Here is a 15,158-nt window from a genome sequence, read left to right as displayed (position 1 = left end):
CCATCGTTGGTCACGGTCTGTTCGTGCTATAGTTGGAAGAAAGAGACTCCACAGCTAAGTACTTAAAGCTGGTTTTTGAACAAGTCTGTGTCTGTTCACTTCATGATTTTGCGATTACATCAGTCAGGAAGATTTTTTGCCAATGATGAAGAAGCCCTGCTCTTTCAGCTATTAGCTGGGAGCTTCTTGAGGCTTTTTCCTCCCTGTTTATTATTATTTGCTCCAATTGTTCCACTGATTACAATTAAGAATATAGAGAATCTTTTTTCATTTTTGTATGGTCACGCACTAATGTTGCCATTTGCATGTGACCATTGAAAAAAATTACCATATGAACATGTACTGCCACCCATTTTGTAGGCAATAAGGGCTCACACAATATTGCTGTGCTAACTAGTTAGCATGCAAATATAGACGCACTGTTTAGTTTAGGAATGCCCACTGTCCACCCCTTGACACTCCTCCTCAAAAAAAAATTGTTTTTAGCAAATGGTTAACACGTGCATATTTAGCACTTACTGAGGATGCCTGAGCGAGTCCCGTGGTATGCCATTTTAAGCTGTGTTAGGCATGTGTTAGGCAGGGACATAGCTATGGCCTGGGCCCCTGTAGATTTGGCCCTGAACCCCCCTGCTGACGACTCTCTCGACCCCTCCTCCCTTCACCAACCCTCCGTCGCCTACCTTTGCTGGCGGGGGACCCCAACTCCCGCCAGCCAAGGTCCTCTTCTTCCTTCATTGTGTTTCTGACGTCCTGCAGGACGTCAGACTCAGAAACACAATGAAGGAAGAAGAGGACCTCGGCTGGCGGGAGTTGGGGTCCCCTGCCAGCAAAGGTAGGCGACAGCGACGGAGGGTTGGCGGCGGGAGGGGGGTCAAGAGGGTCGTCAGCAGGGGCGGGGTCAAAGTTGTTGGTGTTGGTGGTGGCGGGGGAGGGGGGGTCGGCGGCACCGGGGGGGGGGGGGGCTAAAATGTGCCCCCTCTCCTCGGGCTCTGGACCCCCATCCCACCGAAGTCTGGCTACGCCCCTGGTGTTAGGGCCTAACATGGCTTAGTAAAAGGGTCCCATAGTAATCGAGGCCATTAAAGGTTGCATAAAAGAGAATCATATGTACCTCTTCCTTTGCTTTCATGTAACTTTTCATCACTTCACTGGGACAGGGCTCTAGATGCTGTGAGAAGCCGAATGTTATCATACAAAGCTCTCGAAGGCCACTCACTTCTCTTGCAAGTTTTTCATAAAACACTTTTAGCTGAGGAAGAAAACCATCATTTATTTAAATATATATTTTTAAAAAAAAAAAACAATTACAAAATTAAGACATGCATGAGATAGGATGCAGGTTTTTTTTTTCTTTTGCATTGAAAGGCTTATTTTTAAGCTTCTTAAAGTTTGAATATAAAAAAGCCAGTATGTTTTCTGCTCACTGATCCTTCCACTTAGAACTGATACTTTATTTCAGCTGCTGGTTCTGAAACTATTTACTCGTCTTTCTGAAAGTAGTAGCTCCTAAAATAACTCTGTGGTATCTAAAGTGCTGACTGGTTGATGTTGTAGCAATGGGTATGTCCTCCTGCCATCCTCTTCCCCACCCTGCACTTCACCCATACTGCACATATTAAAAAAAGAGATCCTTGTGTGTCACCTGCACTTATGAAGACAGAAAATATGACTGGAGGTATTGCACCTTCATCAGACATGACATCAAGTTGCACTAAACACAAAACCTCCATCGATGGACGAAAGGCACACACAGTGTATATTTGGACTTGAAAACCATGTGTGTAATGGGTGAGACAGCTCAGATCAAACCCAAATTCCCTGTAAACTAGTGAAGTGGTGGGGTGGGGTGATGATGGCGAAAGGTAGTTGGCGTGGAGAGCACTATTTTGAATTGGTTTGGATTACCCAAGGCCTAACTGACTCAAATCAGCTAGTACTGATTGTTGCTCATCAGACAAGCCAGAAACAGAAATATACTGTTACCACCTACCTGTCCCCCCTTACCCCTTATAATAAAGAAGGCTTTGCAAAAATGGCCAACTTGTGGCATGTAAATCTCATCAGAATTATACTCAATATGCAAAAAATGAATTATGTATTTATTTATTTAGATTTGGGTTTGGGGTTTTGCCAGGTACTTGAGATCTGGATTGGCCACTGTTGGAAACAGGATACTGGACTAGATGGACCATTGGTCTGACCCAGTATGGCTATTCTTACGTTCTTATGGTTCATACCTTTTCTGATAGTGGGGATGGGACGACTTTCCTATGAAGAGAGGCTGATAAGGCTAGGGCTTTTTAGCTTGGAGAAGAGACGGCTGAGGGGAGATATGATAGAAGTGTATAAAATAATGAGTGGAATGGATCGGGTGGATGTGAAGCGACTGTTCACGCTATCCAAAAATACTAGGACTAGAGGGCATGAGTTGAAGCTACAGTGTGGTAAATTTAAAACGAATCGGAGAAAATTTTCTTCACCCAACGTGTAATTAGACTCTGGAATTCGTTGCCGGAGAACGTGGTACGGGCGGTTAGCTTGACGGAGTTTAAAAAGGGGTTAGATAGATTCCTAAAGGACAAGTCCATAGACCGCTATTAAATGGACTTGGAAAAATTCCGCATTTTTAGGTATAACTTGTCTGGAATGTTTTTACGTTTGGGGAGCGTGCCAGGTGCCCTTGACCTGGATTGGCCACTGTCGGTGACAGGATGCTGGGCTAGATGGACCTTTGGTCTTTCCCAGTATGGCACTACTTATGTACTTATGTACTTATGTAGTTCCTCAAGCTTAGTTACATTAAGGTACACTAGGTATTTTGGTGTTCCTGGAGGGCAAACAATCCAAATTTGTACTTGAGGCAATGTCAGGGTTATGTCATAAGGAACCACAGTAGAATATTGGCTGCCATGAATTTATAGAAATACAATAGCACATAAGTGGCATATCATCATTCTTACCGAAGCCACTTATTTATTTAGTTATTTATTGGGATTTATTAACCTCCTTTATGAAGAGATTCACCCAAGGCAGTGTAAGGCAGGTACAGTTTAACATCAAACTTACAATTTTGTTAACAGCATAACAATAGTAAAATAACCAAGAATAAACATAAATACAATAAATGAGGTAAACTTGAAAACAGTAAAACTGAAACCTAATAATAGAAGTACCGTGAAACAGTATAAAAAAATATATACATTTAACAGCACTGTTCGTGCGGTCATAGTGTACTGATATGTAGAAGCCCCCATCCATTGCCATACCTCATCTTTGAGCTGGCTTAGTTTGGCCGTCATACACAGAGACTGCTGGAGCAGGATTTCATAAAAGGTGTTTGCGCTGAAGAACTCCAGGTCTACCTGGTGCTCGTAGTCCCAGAACTCATCATGCTCCAAGAGGCTGGCTGCTGGGAAAGGACACCAGAAACACTCAGCATAAATTCCTGTGTATCCAGTAACACTAAAACCCCAGTTTCTGCTCCTTCCTGGGTACTAATTGTGGGAAACATTTAGGGCCAAATGTGATATAATCACTACCACATAGGTTTGTTGAAAGTACATTTTAAGAAATAGCTTAAAAATGAAAAATCCCCAAATTTCAGTTTCTCAGCTTGTTGATGTACCTTCTCCCAAATGATTGACAGGGCAATTCTATAATTAGGTGGAAACATTTATATGTGCACAAAATAAGCAAATGTTTAGAATACCAGCATTTATGCACATAAATGCCAACGTGACACCTGTGCTATTCCTCAAATACCTACTTAACTCACATGGTGCATGTTTGCAAGGGATGAAGCATGGGCAGGTCACAATGGAGAGCCTCACATGGCTGTAACTCTGCATTGCTACTGTATTTGGCAATTTCAATTGTATGAGCTCTATGGCTGCTGTAACCAAGGGCAGACTGATAGTGGTCAGGGTCCCCGGGCAGTAAAGGTCATTGGGCCCTCCCCAGCCACTGCCCATCATCCCACTGCCACAGTTGCCGCTTCCCTCCCACACACTACAGACCCTTCAGTCAAAGTAGGTCCTCCATGGTCCTACCTTGAAGGGCTCTGATGTAGTGGCTTCTTCTGGGGCAGGAAAGAACCTCACTCTTTCCTGCCTACTGTGCTTGGTGCCACTGTGTTTTCAAAATGGCTGCCAAGACTTCCCACAGTAGTATCACAGGTCTCGACAGTCTTGGCAGTCATTTTTTAAAACACGGCAGTGTGCCAGGCAGTGTAGCAGCAGTGGGCATGAAAGAGTGGGATTCTTTCCTGCCTCCACAGAGACCACTAGACCACCAGGGCCCTTCAAAGTAGGACCGACTGGGAGGGCTGTAGTGTGCGGCGGTGTTGGGCAACCAGGCAGAGTCTCTGGGCCCTCAAGCACTGCCTAGTTGCTCAAATGGTCAGTCCACCCCTGGGTGTAACCTATCGCACCTAAATGGTGGGTACATAAATACCCGGTTACACCAGTATTCTATATAGGAATATAGGTGCATACATTCTTGTATAGAATAGGTAATAACATGCACCTTGTTATAGAAATTGCCCCCTCACAATTCAACCATATATATTTCTCTGTCTCTGATATGGACATTGACTTACCTACTTCACCGGACTTTTCGTCACCTTGACCTCTGACTAGCAGTTTGGGATGATATTTTTTGATGGCAGTGACAGTAGATCCCTTAGAAGAATAAGCATCAAAGCAAAACTTCATTTGCAACCTTCTGAAGTGAGGAGAGCTTGCAGCTGCCTTCCTAGCCCATCCGAGGTCTTGAAAAGAAGCCTACAAGGGTCATATAGATAAAAAGAGACTTTATCTTTTCCACAGTACTAAGCACAAACTGTCTGAGGCAAGGGTATTCATTAGGTGATTTGAGGGTAATAGCTGGGCCTGGTTTTCATGAGAATCAAAATATGCAAATACCTTTGATGGATACTCATTATGGATACCCTCAATACCAGATTAGTCTATTGTCTGCAGGAATTGGAAATGAGCACCACAGGTTAAATCTGAGAGGCTTTTTTTTTTTTTTTTTAAGTACTCTAGTTCATTCCAAAAACAAGTATGAAGGGTAAGAGAAGTATCATTCTTGTTTGCTGGCCATTGGATCAAGGAAATAGTCTTAAGCACTGTAGGTCCTCTGCATATTCTTCTCCATTCATTACTTTGAAAGAGTAAGGAGATCTTTACTAATGTACACTAAGGGAATAATACATGATATGATATGCATTATTTATTTATTTACACAACCTTGACATACTGTCAATCATATTTGGCGCAACAAGGCGGTTTACAATAAAGTCAAAGGAGGAGGGGAGGAAGAGAAAAGATGTGAGGGAATCTATAAACAAATTGCATCATCAGAAGAGGAAATATGGGAAGATGTGTGTGTGTGGTGGGGGGAGGGCAATGCAAAAGAAAGTACTCATAGGCTAAAGAGCAGACATGGTGAACAAGCAGTGAGTTGAACACAACTGCTTGTTCATCAGGTTGCCGGGAGGGGGCCAACTCAGGAATAATGTCAGAAAGTACTTTTTCATGGAGAGGGTGGTAGATACTTGGAATGCCCTCCTGTGGGAGGTAGTGGAGATGAAAATGGTAACGGAATTCAAGAATGCATGGGATAAACACAAAGGATTCCTGTATAGAAGACATGGAACCAAACAATCTTAGCGATAATTAGATGGCAACACCAGTAATTGGGAAGCAAAGCCAGTGTCGGGCAGACTTCTACAGTCTGTGCCCTAATCGTGGCTGGACAGATTTGGATGGGCTGGAGTGGGGCTTCGATGACAACTTCAGTAGTTTGAGAACAAGGTCAGTGCCAGGCAGACATCCAAGTTGTTACAAATGTATTTCTACTATTCATATCTTATTGTAAGCCACACTGAGCCCGCAAAGAGGTGGGAAAATGTGGGATACAAATGCAATAAATAAATAAATAAATATGGTCTGTGCCCTGAAAATGGCAAGGTCAAATCAAGATCAAGTACACATATGTAGTATCATATAATACTTTACGCAATGAGTTTATCTTGTTGGACAGACTGGATGAACTGTTCAGGTCTTTAACTGTCATCATCTACTATGATACTATCAGGCTTATTTTCGAAAGTGATTGCTGGCCATTTCCCGACATAAATTGGGAGATGGCCGGCGATCTCTCAAAAGCGGCGAAATTGGTATAATCGAAAGCGGCTTTTTTGACAGCATCGCCGCTTTCCTGTCACCTCGCCAGCGAAAGTTCAAGGGGGCATGTCGGCGGTGTAGCAAAGGCAGGACATGGGCGTGGCTACCAAATGGCCAGCTTTCGCGGATAATGGAAAACAAAAAGCGGCGTTAAGCAGTATTTCACCGGGTTTACTTGGTCCTTTTAATTTTCACGACCAAGTCTCAAAAAGGTGCCCCAATTGACCAGATGACCACTGGAGGGAATGGGGGATGACCTCCCCATACTCCCCCAGTGGTCACCACCCCCTCCCACACTAATCAAGGCATAAACAAATAATCTAAGAAATGGTTGATGTGCTTACCAATAGAAGTAAACAGGTGACGAGAACCAGCATGAGTCCAATGATCACTCCAACAATGGCCGGCCAGTCTGGCTTCAGGAGAACCGGGGGAATCCTTGCAATGCCCATTCTGATGGCATGCATAGGAGTGGTAGGGAAGAATGGGCCTTCTTCATAGCACTGCCCACCCAAGGGCATCACTTTAATGTACTGGAGGAAATGGAAGAGGCAGGTCAAGGCACCAGAAACCACAAACAGAGCTGTAGCTTCCCATATACACTTTACGTTTCAAACTTATTATTATTATGAGTATTAAAGGGGAACTGTTCCCAGACCAGGCTAAACTTCCATGCTTCAATCCTGTAACGGAGGGTCAATTTATAGCAAGGTGCTTAGGCAGGGATGGCACTTAGGTGTATCTGTTGTATCTATTTGATATAGGCAACCTACGTATCAGTGTGACTTCGTAAAACAGCCTCCCTGAAAGCTCTCACACAAAGATACACCTGACCTTGAATGTGTTGGACTATTGTAATGCCATCTATTTGCCTGTTTTTAAACAATTACTTAAGCGGTTGGAAACAGTTCAGAACACTGCTCTTCGTTTGATGCTTTTTGTTTGAAAAAATCTGAATGTATGTATCAGTTCTTTGTAAAGAGTCAATGGTTGCCAGTTCATGCTTGAAGTCAATTTAAATTCTACTGTCTTATTCGCTTATGGCCCTGTTTCCTAAGCCGCGCTGTAGGCACGCACACTTTCTAGCGCGTGCTAAAGTTTATTGCACGCTAATAATAGAGACACCCATTACTGCGCACCTACAGCGTGGCTTAGTAAACAGAGCCCAAAATAATCTATGGATTAACTTCATTCTATCTCTTAGGTCATTTCATTTTTTTCTCAAAAAAACTAGAGTTACAAGATCAACATCTTTATTTTCTTATTCCTTTTTTTTAAGAAATGTGAAAAGATTTAGATTATTAGATCCTCTTTTTTCCTTTTCAAGCAGCTCATCTTGGTAAAGATATTCAGACTCTTTTACTTATCACTTCATGCTACTTTCAATTTCAGACACTTACAAAAACCTATTTATTCCAAAAACTGGTTTTGCAATCTAAATAATTTGCATAGACTGCAGATTTTAAACGAGAATGTAAATTTTGTTAATTACTATTGTAACCTCCGTCCTAGATATGAATTGTAAGCCGCTTAGAACTGCGAGGTGTTAGTGGAATACAAGATACATTGTTAATGTTAAGGACTAACTTTGTGCATGTATATGCCAGTAAGAATTTATGCCTATGCCTGACTTTTATAAAAATTCACCCCCTATTCCTCCCATTCTCTGTTCCCATGAATGCCTCTGCTTACACTGCAAATGAGTACTCATTATGGGGTCAATATTCAGCCATCGGTGGTGTGCGTTTTCCTCACTGCCGATGGCGCTATTCCTGGATTTTCAAAGCTGGGACCTGCGCTGGTGTTGGCTTTGAATATCCAGTTAATTTAAGCCGGCTAACAAATAGCCACTTTTCGAAAGTCATCACTAAAGTGGCCACGAGTTACCGCATGAAGATAGGAAAGACATTTATGCGCTAACCCTGGCCGTTTAAGTGCTGACTCTGCCCCCTGAATGCCCTCAACATAGCCAGCTTTGTGTTTGCCTCTAACTGCGAATATTAGCGGCTGGCCTCAACCAAGTGATTTAACCAGTCAGTGGCTGGCTAAATCACTTTGAATATTGGGCCCTTTGTTTTCCGAGAACCTATTTTTATGTATGTAAAATCCCCAGGGAATTTTATAAATGAATGACACACTTTTTTTTTTTTTTGCCTGCACAATCCTAATTTCAGTGACAGCCAATATCCGGATACCGACATTGAATATCTGGGTATAAGAAGTTTGTGGTAGCTGACATTTTTTACAGAAGTTCTGACAGCTGCAGGCTGAATGGTGTGTGTGTGTGTGTGTGTGTGTGTGTGTAATGACTAGGCCAACCCTACACAGATGTGTATACACCTATCCCATAATGCACTTCTGCCTCCCCTGTCTGAATATGACTGATGCAGCCACAAACCACTGTAAAATCTACACACACACACACTGTACATGCTGGTAACTCTGAAACAAACCATCTTTTTATGCTGGTTGCTGCTTAGCCTCAAGACATAGACGCCAGACTGGTGGAACTGGTAAAAGAAGAGGCGGGAGACCTGTGTGATGAGTTCTGTTTCCTCTGCCAGGATTCGGAATGCTCCCCAGTCAAATTTATAATTGGTGTTGTATAAGTTGTTACTAAACAACAGAAAGAAAAGAACTAAAATGGTAAATTTCTGACATACTTTTTACACTGGAGCAGCAAAAACATTTCAGAGAGTACCACTGATAATAAATAAAATCACTGAGACCTCTTATCACAGCCACTTATCTAGTCAACCATTTAAGAAGCTCAATAAATCAGGGGCACTGCTTGCTGAACATCATCACAGTCCCATGCAGACATCACACTAATACATGTATAGTATTAGACAGCTAAAGATCTTGTCTCTATAGGGATACATGTAAAGCATGTGTACAGCAAGGAGAAATGAAGAACAGATTTTCATCAAAGCCCATGCAAACCCGGCACTATGAGATATTCTATAAAGGGTGTCAATCCTGGGACACACTTATGTGTCCATTTATAGAATAGCACATAAGCGTTTTCATGAAGATCTACAAAGGAGGAGTGGCCATAGGAGGGGCATGGGCGGGCCAGGGCATTCCCTTAAAATGCATGCAGTGTTATAAAATTTGGAGGATCCACACTCAACTTGCATGCTGGAATTTACACCTGGTTTCAGTTGGTGTAAATTGCCGTGCCAAAATTGAGCACGAATCCCAGCATTATGAGCTATTCAGAACTGATTATTTTTGGCACCAAATTTTGAGCACCCTGTATAGAATTTTCCCCATAATGCATATGGTTAGCAGCTGAATATCACTGCTCTTGGCATAAAAGTTATCAGCCCAATTTATCTGTGTAGCAGTACTTGCTACCTGGATAAGTGTTTCTCATTGGGGCCCATCAATTTTCAGCAGCATCATCCAGAATTATTAAAGATTGCTCTGGCGCTAGTTTCAAAGAAACACTGACCATGGAGTTCAAATATTGACCTGTACATGTCCAAGTGGTGAGGCCTTCGGAATGCCCAAACCCCACCTCTTTTTGGGGGGATAATTTTGGCTGCATAATGATTTAGATGTAAAAAATTATCCATTCAAATGGCCCAGATTTTTTTTTAAACAAAGCACTTATCTGGTTGGCCTTGCTGTTAATCATATAAGTGCTTTTGAATGTCAACTTTGTAACCTATCTATACAGCATGAAACCAGGTCATTTGTTAGTTTGAAGAATTCAGTTGATAATAGCCAAATTCTTTCACTGGACACAAAACGTTTTTTTAACAAATCTGACCACTAGGTGTCACCATTATACAAGGACCATAACTCTTCCCCTAACCAGAGGCTGTGAATGCTGCCTCAGCAGTACCCAGTTCCAGAAGGGAGACTTTTTGGCAGTGGTGTGCTGGTAAATGTTTAACAGGCTCTCTCCCCGGTCTACCTCTGCGCACCCCCCCCCCCCACCACCTCTGCGCACCCCCCCCCCCAAATTGCAGAGCTGGCTATAGCTGGGGAGAGAGCCTGGAGGGGGGGCAATGCATTACTCCAGGAAAAAAAATTAAATGATCCCAGGTTCCAATCTATTTCATGTTTAATGTGGGATAAAATGCCATAAATAAGTAAATAAATATAAACTTTTAATGTTGAGCACCTGATTCTCAAAGTGGACATGTTCCAAACACTATAATGAAAATAAAATGATTTTTTTCTACCTTTGTTGTCTGGTGACTTTGTTTTTCTGATCATGCTGGCCCAGTGTCTGATTCTGCTGCTATCTGTCCTCTTAACTCCATTTCCAGGGCTTCCTTTCCATTTATTTCTTTACTTTCTGCCTTTCTTCTTCATTTCTTGCCCTACATCTGTAAATAAAAGCTGGGTCCTCCGCAGACTTGACTGTCCAGTGGATCCAGCTTCTGCCTATTTTCTTCATCCATGTGCAGTTTTTCTCCTCTCTTCCTTTTCCCTCATCTCATCTCCTTCCTCATTCCCCTCCATCCATGTCCAGCATTTCTTCTCTCTCCCTTCCCTTCCCTTTCCTCCACCCATGTCCAGCAACCCTCCTCTCCCCCCTGCCCTCCCCTCCATCCACCCATGCCCAGCAAATCTCCTCTCCTCTCCCCTGCCCTCCCTCCATCCGTCCATCCATATCAGCAATTCTCTTCTCTCCCCTGCCCCCCTCCAGCCACCCATACCCATCGATTCTCTTCTCTCTCCTGCCCCCCTCCAGCCACCCATACCCAGCGATTCTCTCCCCTGCACCCCCCAGCAGCACCTCTCTGCTCTCTCCCCTCGCACTTCCTTGCCCGTCTTCTCCGTTTAATTTTTTTTAAGCAGTGTTAACTCTTCAGCAGGAACAGGCTGCTTCAGCCAATCCCAGGGGCCTTCCTTCAGCGTGTTCCGCCCCCGAGGGCTGAAGGAAGGCCCCTGGGATTGGCTGAAGCAGCCTGTTCCTGCTGACGTGTTAATTTTTTTTAAGCAGTGTTAAGCGCGGGTTCGCGCGAAGCTAAAGAAGAGAGGTTGGGGGGGAGGAGGAGAAACAAGCGCTGCGTGTGCTGGTGTGAGAAGATGCCTGAAGCCACAGGGGATGCCATCGACACTGCAGGTTGGGACCAGAGCCCAAATTTTGGGAGCCGGTTGAAAAATTCTGAAAGAAATAACAACCGGCTCTCACGAGCCGGTGCGAGCCGGCTCCAGCACACCACTGCTTTTTGCCCAGTCCTGGTTTTAAACTTACATCTCAATGCAGTGTGGTATTGGTAGCCCTTGATTCTATCCATTGAAGTTAGTGCTGCAGGTCCCATAATGCATCAGGACGAGGTTGACAGAAATCCAGGACTGGGCTAAAATCTCTCTCCTGAAACTGGGTAACTTGGAAGCTCTGAGTATCTTCAGCCCTAGCCCACACAAGAAACAGAACATGTAAGCCAATAATTAAACCCCATATCGATCTATATGGCAGGGCACAGTCCATGTCACTGAACCGGGCCAGCCAACGTGAGTGAAAATCTGTGAATAGTAAATAATAAAAGCAAAGGTACAGTTAAAGCAGGTTTGAGAAAGGTGAGAGGAAATGCACATCTATTGCTTCATTGCTGCCTGGTTCAGCATGTTATTCAATGAAAATATTGTGCTGTCAGTGGATGGATTCCAATTTTTATTTGGGCTTTAAAAAACTTTGCATTAGGAACTTGGTTATAAGGAAAATAAAGTTTCCCACTTAGATTGACTGATATGGGCTTTTCTAGTATAGATACCCCAAAAATGAGGGATAGGAGAGGGGAACAGCATGTAGGTGAGGTACAAATGTTTAAATTTAGTCCAAAGTATTTTTCCAGGTCAAGGCAGTTTGATAAACAGTCAGCTCCAACTGACTCTAACAGCGACATATCTTTTATATTAGTAACTAGCCGTTGAGCCCGTAAAAACGGGCTGGTATAGAGGTTTTCCTCCCCCCGCGGTCACCATCGCTCCCCTCCCCCCCCCCCGCGAAGCCGCCACCGCTCCCCCCCCCCTCGAAGTCGTCGCCGCCACCCCTCCACCTGGTCCTGGCCCTCTCTTCACTTCTGAACTTACAGATCCATTCGCCGAACGCAGCAACGCACATCAGCTGAGCTGCCCCTTCCTTCTCTGCCTGTGTGTGTCCCGCCCTCGCTGACGTTACGTCACAAGAGGGCGGGGCCACAGGCAAAGAAGGAAAGGCTCACTGCAGCTCAGCTGATGTGCGTTGCTGCGTTCGGCGAATGGATCTGTAAGTTCAGAAGGGAAGAGAGGGCCCGGGCCGGGTGGAGGGGTGGCGGCGGTGACTCCGAGTGGGGGAGGGAGCGGTAGCAACGTCGGCGGCGCAGTTTCCCTCTCTGTCCCGCCCCCCCCGTCATCACGTATTGACGCGGGGGCGGGACAGAGAGGGAAGTCTCTACTGCGCATTTGCAGTGAGTACGGTCACTCGCCGTTTATATGTTTGATGGGCAATCTGCGGCCTGCTACTGAATTTTATCCAGCACACCCCCCCCCCCCCCAAGACCATGGGAAGTACACACAGAAAATGTTATTAATCAGGGGTTGATATTCATCTGGCGGTGTACAGCATTTTCCTGACCACCACGCTAGCATCGTGCCCGAAAATTCAATACCAGGCAATATCCGGGTTTCGGCACTGAACTTCCAGGTTTGCAGAGCCGGCTAAAAACATAGCCAGTTACATGCAATATTTAGCACTTAACTGGCTTCGGGCCATTGTGTAAAGATAGGACTGACTTTTATGTGGTTCCATTTATGCAGTTACCCTGAATAGTTAAGTGCTGAATATCGGCACTTAACTAGTCAAGTGCTGACTCCACCCCAAGAATGTCCTCAAAATAGCTGGTTTTGAGTTTGGCACCAACTGGTTATTTTCACCAGCACTAACTGGTTATTTTCACCAGCACTAACTGGTTAAGAGTCACTGAAAATGACCAGTTAGACCCAAACAGGGGATTTAACCAGCCAGGAGATGTTTCTAACTGGCTAAATTTCTTTGAATATTGACCTGCACAGTTTTGGCAATTTTAAATACTGTGGGGCCCTTTTACTAAGCCGCATAAGCATCTAAGCTTGACCAATACACGCCAAAATAGAGTTACCACCCGACTACCACGTGATACTTGTGGTAATTTCATTTTTGGTGTATGTCCGTGTCTGAAAAATATTTTTTATTTTCGGACGCGTAACGGACACGCACCAAGTTGCATTTGACACATGTAGGTCATTACCGCCCGGATTCTTTACTGCTAGGTCAATTGCTGGCAGTAAGGTCTCAGACCCAAAATAGACGCGCGGCAATTTTGATTTTGCTGCACGTCCATTTTCGGCCAAAAAAGGCCTTTTTCACAGGCGCGCTGAAAAATGGATTGGCGTGCGCCCAAAACCCACACCTACACTACTGCAAGTCATTTTTCAGCACACCTTAGTAAAAGGGCCTCTGTATTTTGCAAATATTTTCACTCTAGCAGTTTGTTTCCATCGTTTTAGTTAAATATTTTGCTTATTTACTTATTTCAAAGGAAAATAAGGCATATATAGCAAAAACTGAGATTTTCAGGAAAAATGTTAAACCTTTCAACCATACTGCTTTAAGCCTTGCAAAACTCCCCCCCAAAACAAAAAAAAAATAAATAAAACTATAAACCACTGTTACAAAGAGGACTCGATTTAGATCTCAACTGCTCCTACACACACGATCTGATTGATAATGCCACTGTTTGGATGTTTGAAACCAATGAGGAACAGCAAGCATGGTGTTTTCCAGTGAATGCTCAAGAGAGTATCTTGGCAATTGATTGAGTTTGCAGAAGATAATAATTACCCCTTGAGTACACAGTCTTTACTCACACGTCATACACTGGATAATGATTCCTGGAAACAATAAATGTAAAGATGTCACCGATGCTGATGCATGACGTAGGGTTGAATATACCAGAAAACGAGGTCTTTACATAGGAAGTCCTCTGTTTCATTGTCTGGTGGAAGATTCCATTAGCCTTTTCAGATGTTTCTGTATAAACATAGCAGACATTAACTAGGAAGGGATCCTAACCAGACTGAACACTTTACTGTAACAATATTTTGCACTGAAACTTGAGGAGCAAAAGCAAATGACCTCAGGAGCTTTCCTTTTTTGTAATTGGCCCATCTTCATTCTATTTTGATAAAAATCCAGTATCTTCAGAGAATGTAGATTGGTTGCAATTGTCAGTATCAGTTCAAGAAACAATACAACACGGTTTATTGGTTTTAATATATCACCTTTTGTGGGTAACATCAAAGTGGTGTACAATACTGAACATTATAATCCACATTATTTAGTAAAACAGTCCCTGTATTAACTGAGAGAGGAATATATGATCACAATAGAAACTATTACAGATAAAAGTTATTTTATTAGAATTAATACATTGTACCAATTTTTTGTTCTGAAATCATGGAAAATGGATTTAAATGGTCAGACTTAAAATATTCCTTAATTAACATTAGATGATTTACACCACAAATTGGGGTTATAATGGATATTCCTAAACTCTACTGCTCTTATAACTTTCTTGTTTCAAAATGCACACACTTAAACTCTCTTAAACTCTCTTCTTTTTCACTTCACTTGCTGGTGACTGGGCTGAGTCGGTTGCAGAGCTTTGGATTACAAGAACGCTAGCCTGCTGTCCCCTCCCCCCCATCCTATCAAAAATTGTAGCTCCACCCTCTTCCTATCGTGCATTGTAGAGTTTTGATTGCTTTGTCTTCCCCAACTTTTAGACTGTAAGCTGCCTAGATGGTACTGTCTATATTGTTCGGTGGGATCGAAAATTTTAATAAAACATGAAACTTGATGTGATTCAAAAGGATATTGTTTACATTTGTGTGTCACTGAAATTTGACCACCTCTGACTGACAGATACTGTAGCCTTAACTGATATCTAGGCACTAGTACTTTATGTCCCAGATTTAATAAAA

At 43.3% G+C, this 15,158-nt stretch overlaps 1 protein-coding gene across 1 annotated transcript in view; it reads right to left on the bottom strand.

Moving 5' to 3' along the window:
• The window catches only part of LOC115482137, a 32,966-nt gene extending 26,323 nt beyond the window's left edge, over positions 1 to 6,643 (bottom strand). Inside the window, exons 1-4 of the mRNA XM_030221709.1 lie at positions 6,536 to 6,643; positions 4,601 to 4,784; positions 3,270 to 3,412; positions 1,115 to 1,252 (exon numbers count right to left, since the gene is read on the bottom strand). Coding sequence (XP_030077569.1) covers positions 1,115 to 1,252; positions 3,270 to 3,412; positions 4,601 to 4,784; positions 6,536 to 6,643 — 573 coding nt within the window. The remainder of the gene's footprint in view (positions 1 to 1,114; positions 1,253 to 3,269; positions 3,413 to 4,600; positions 4,785 to 6,535) is intronic.
• Between the last annotated feature and the right edge of the window lie 8,515 nt (positions 6,644 to 15,158).

Source organism: Microcaecilia unicolor, chromosome 12 (genome assembly GCF_901765095.1).
Source record: "Microcaecilia unicolor chromosome 12, aMicUni1.1, whole genome shotgun sequence".
NCBI classification, from domain to species: domain Eukaryota; kingdom Metazoa; phylum Chordata; class Amphibia; order Gymnophiona; family Siphonopidae; genus Microcaecilia; species Microcaecilia unicolor.
The sequence above is the reverse complement of the archived record's forward strand: the minus strand, read 5'-3'. Positions and strand labels throughout refer to the sequence as shown.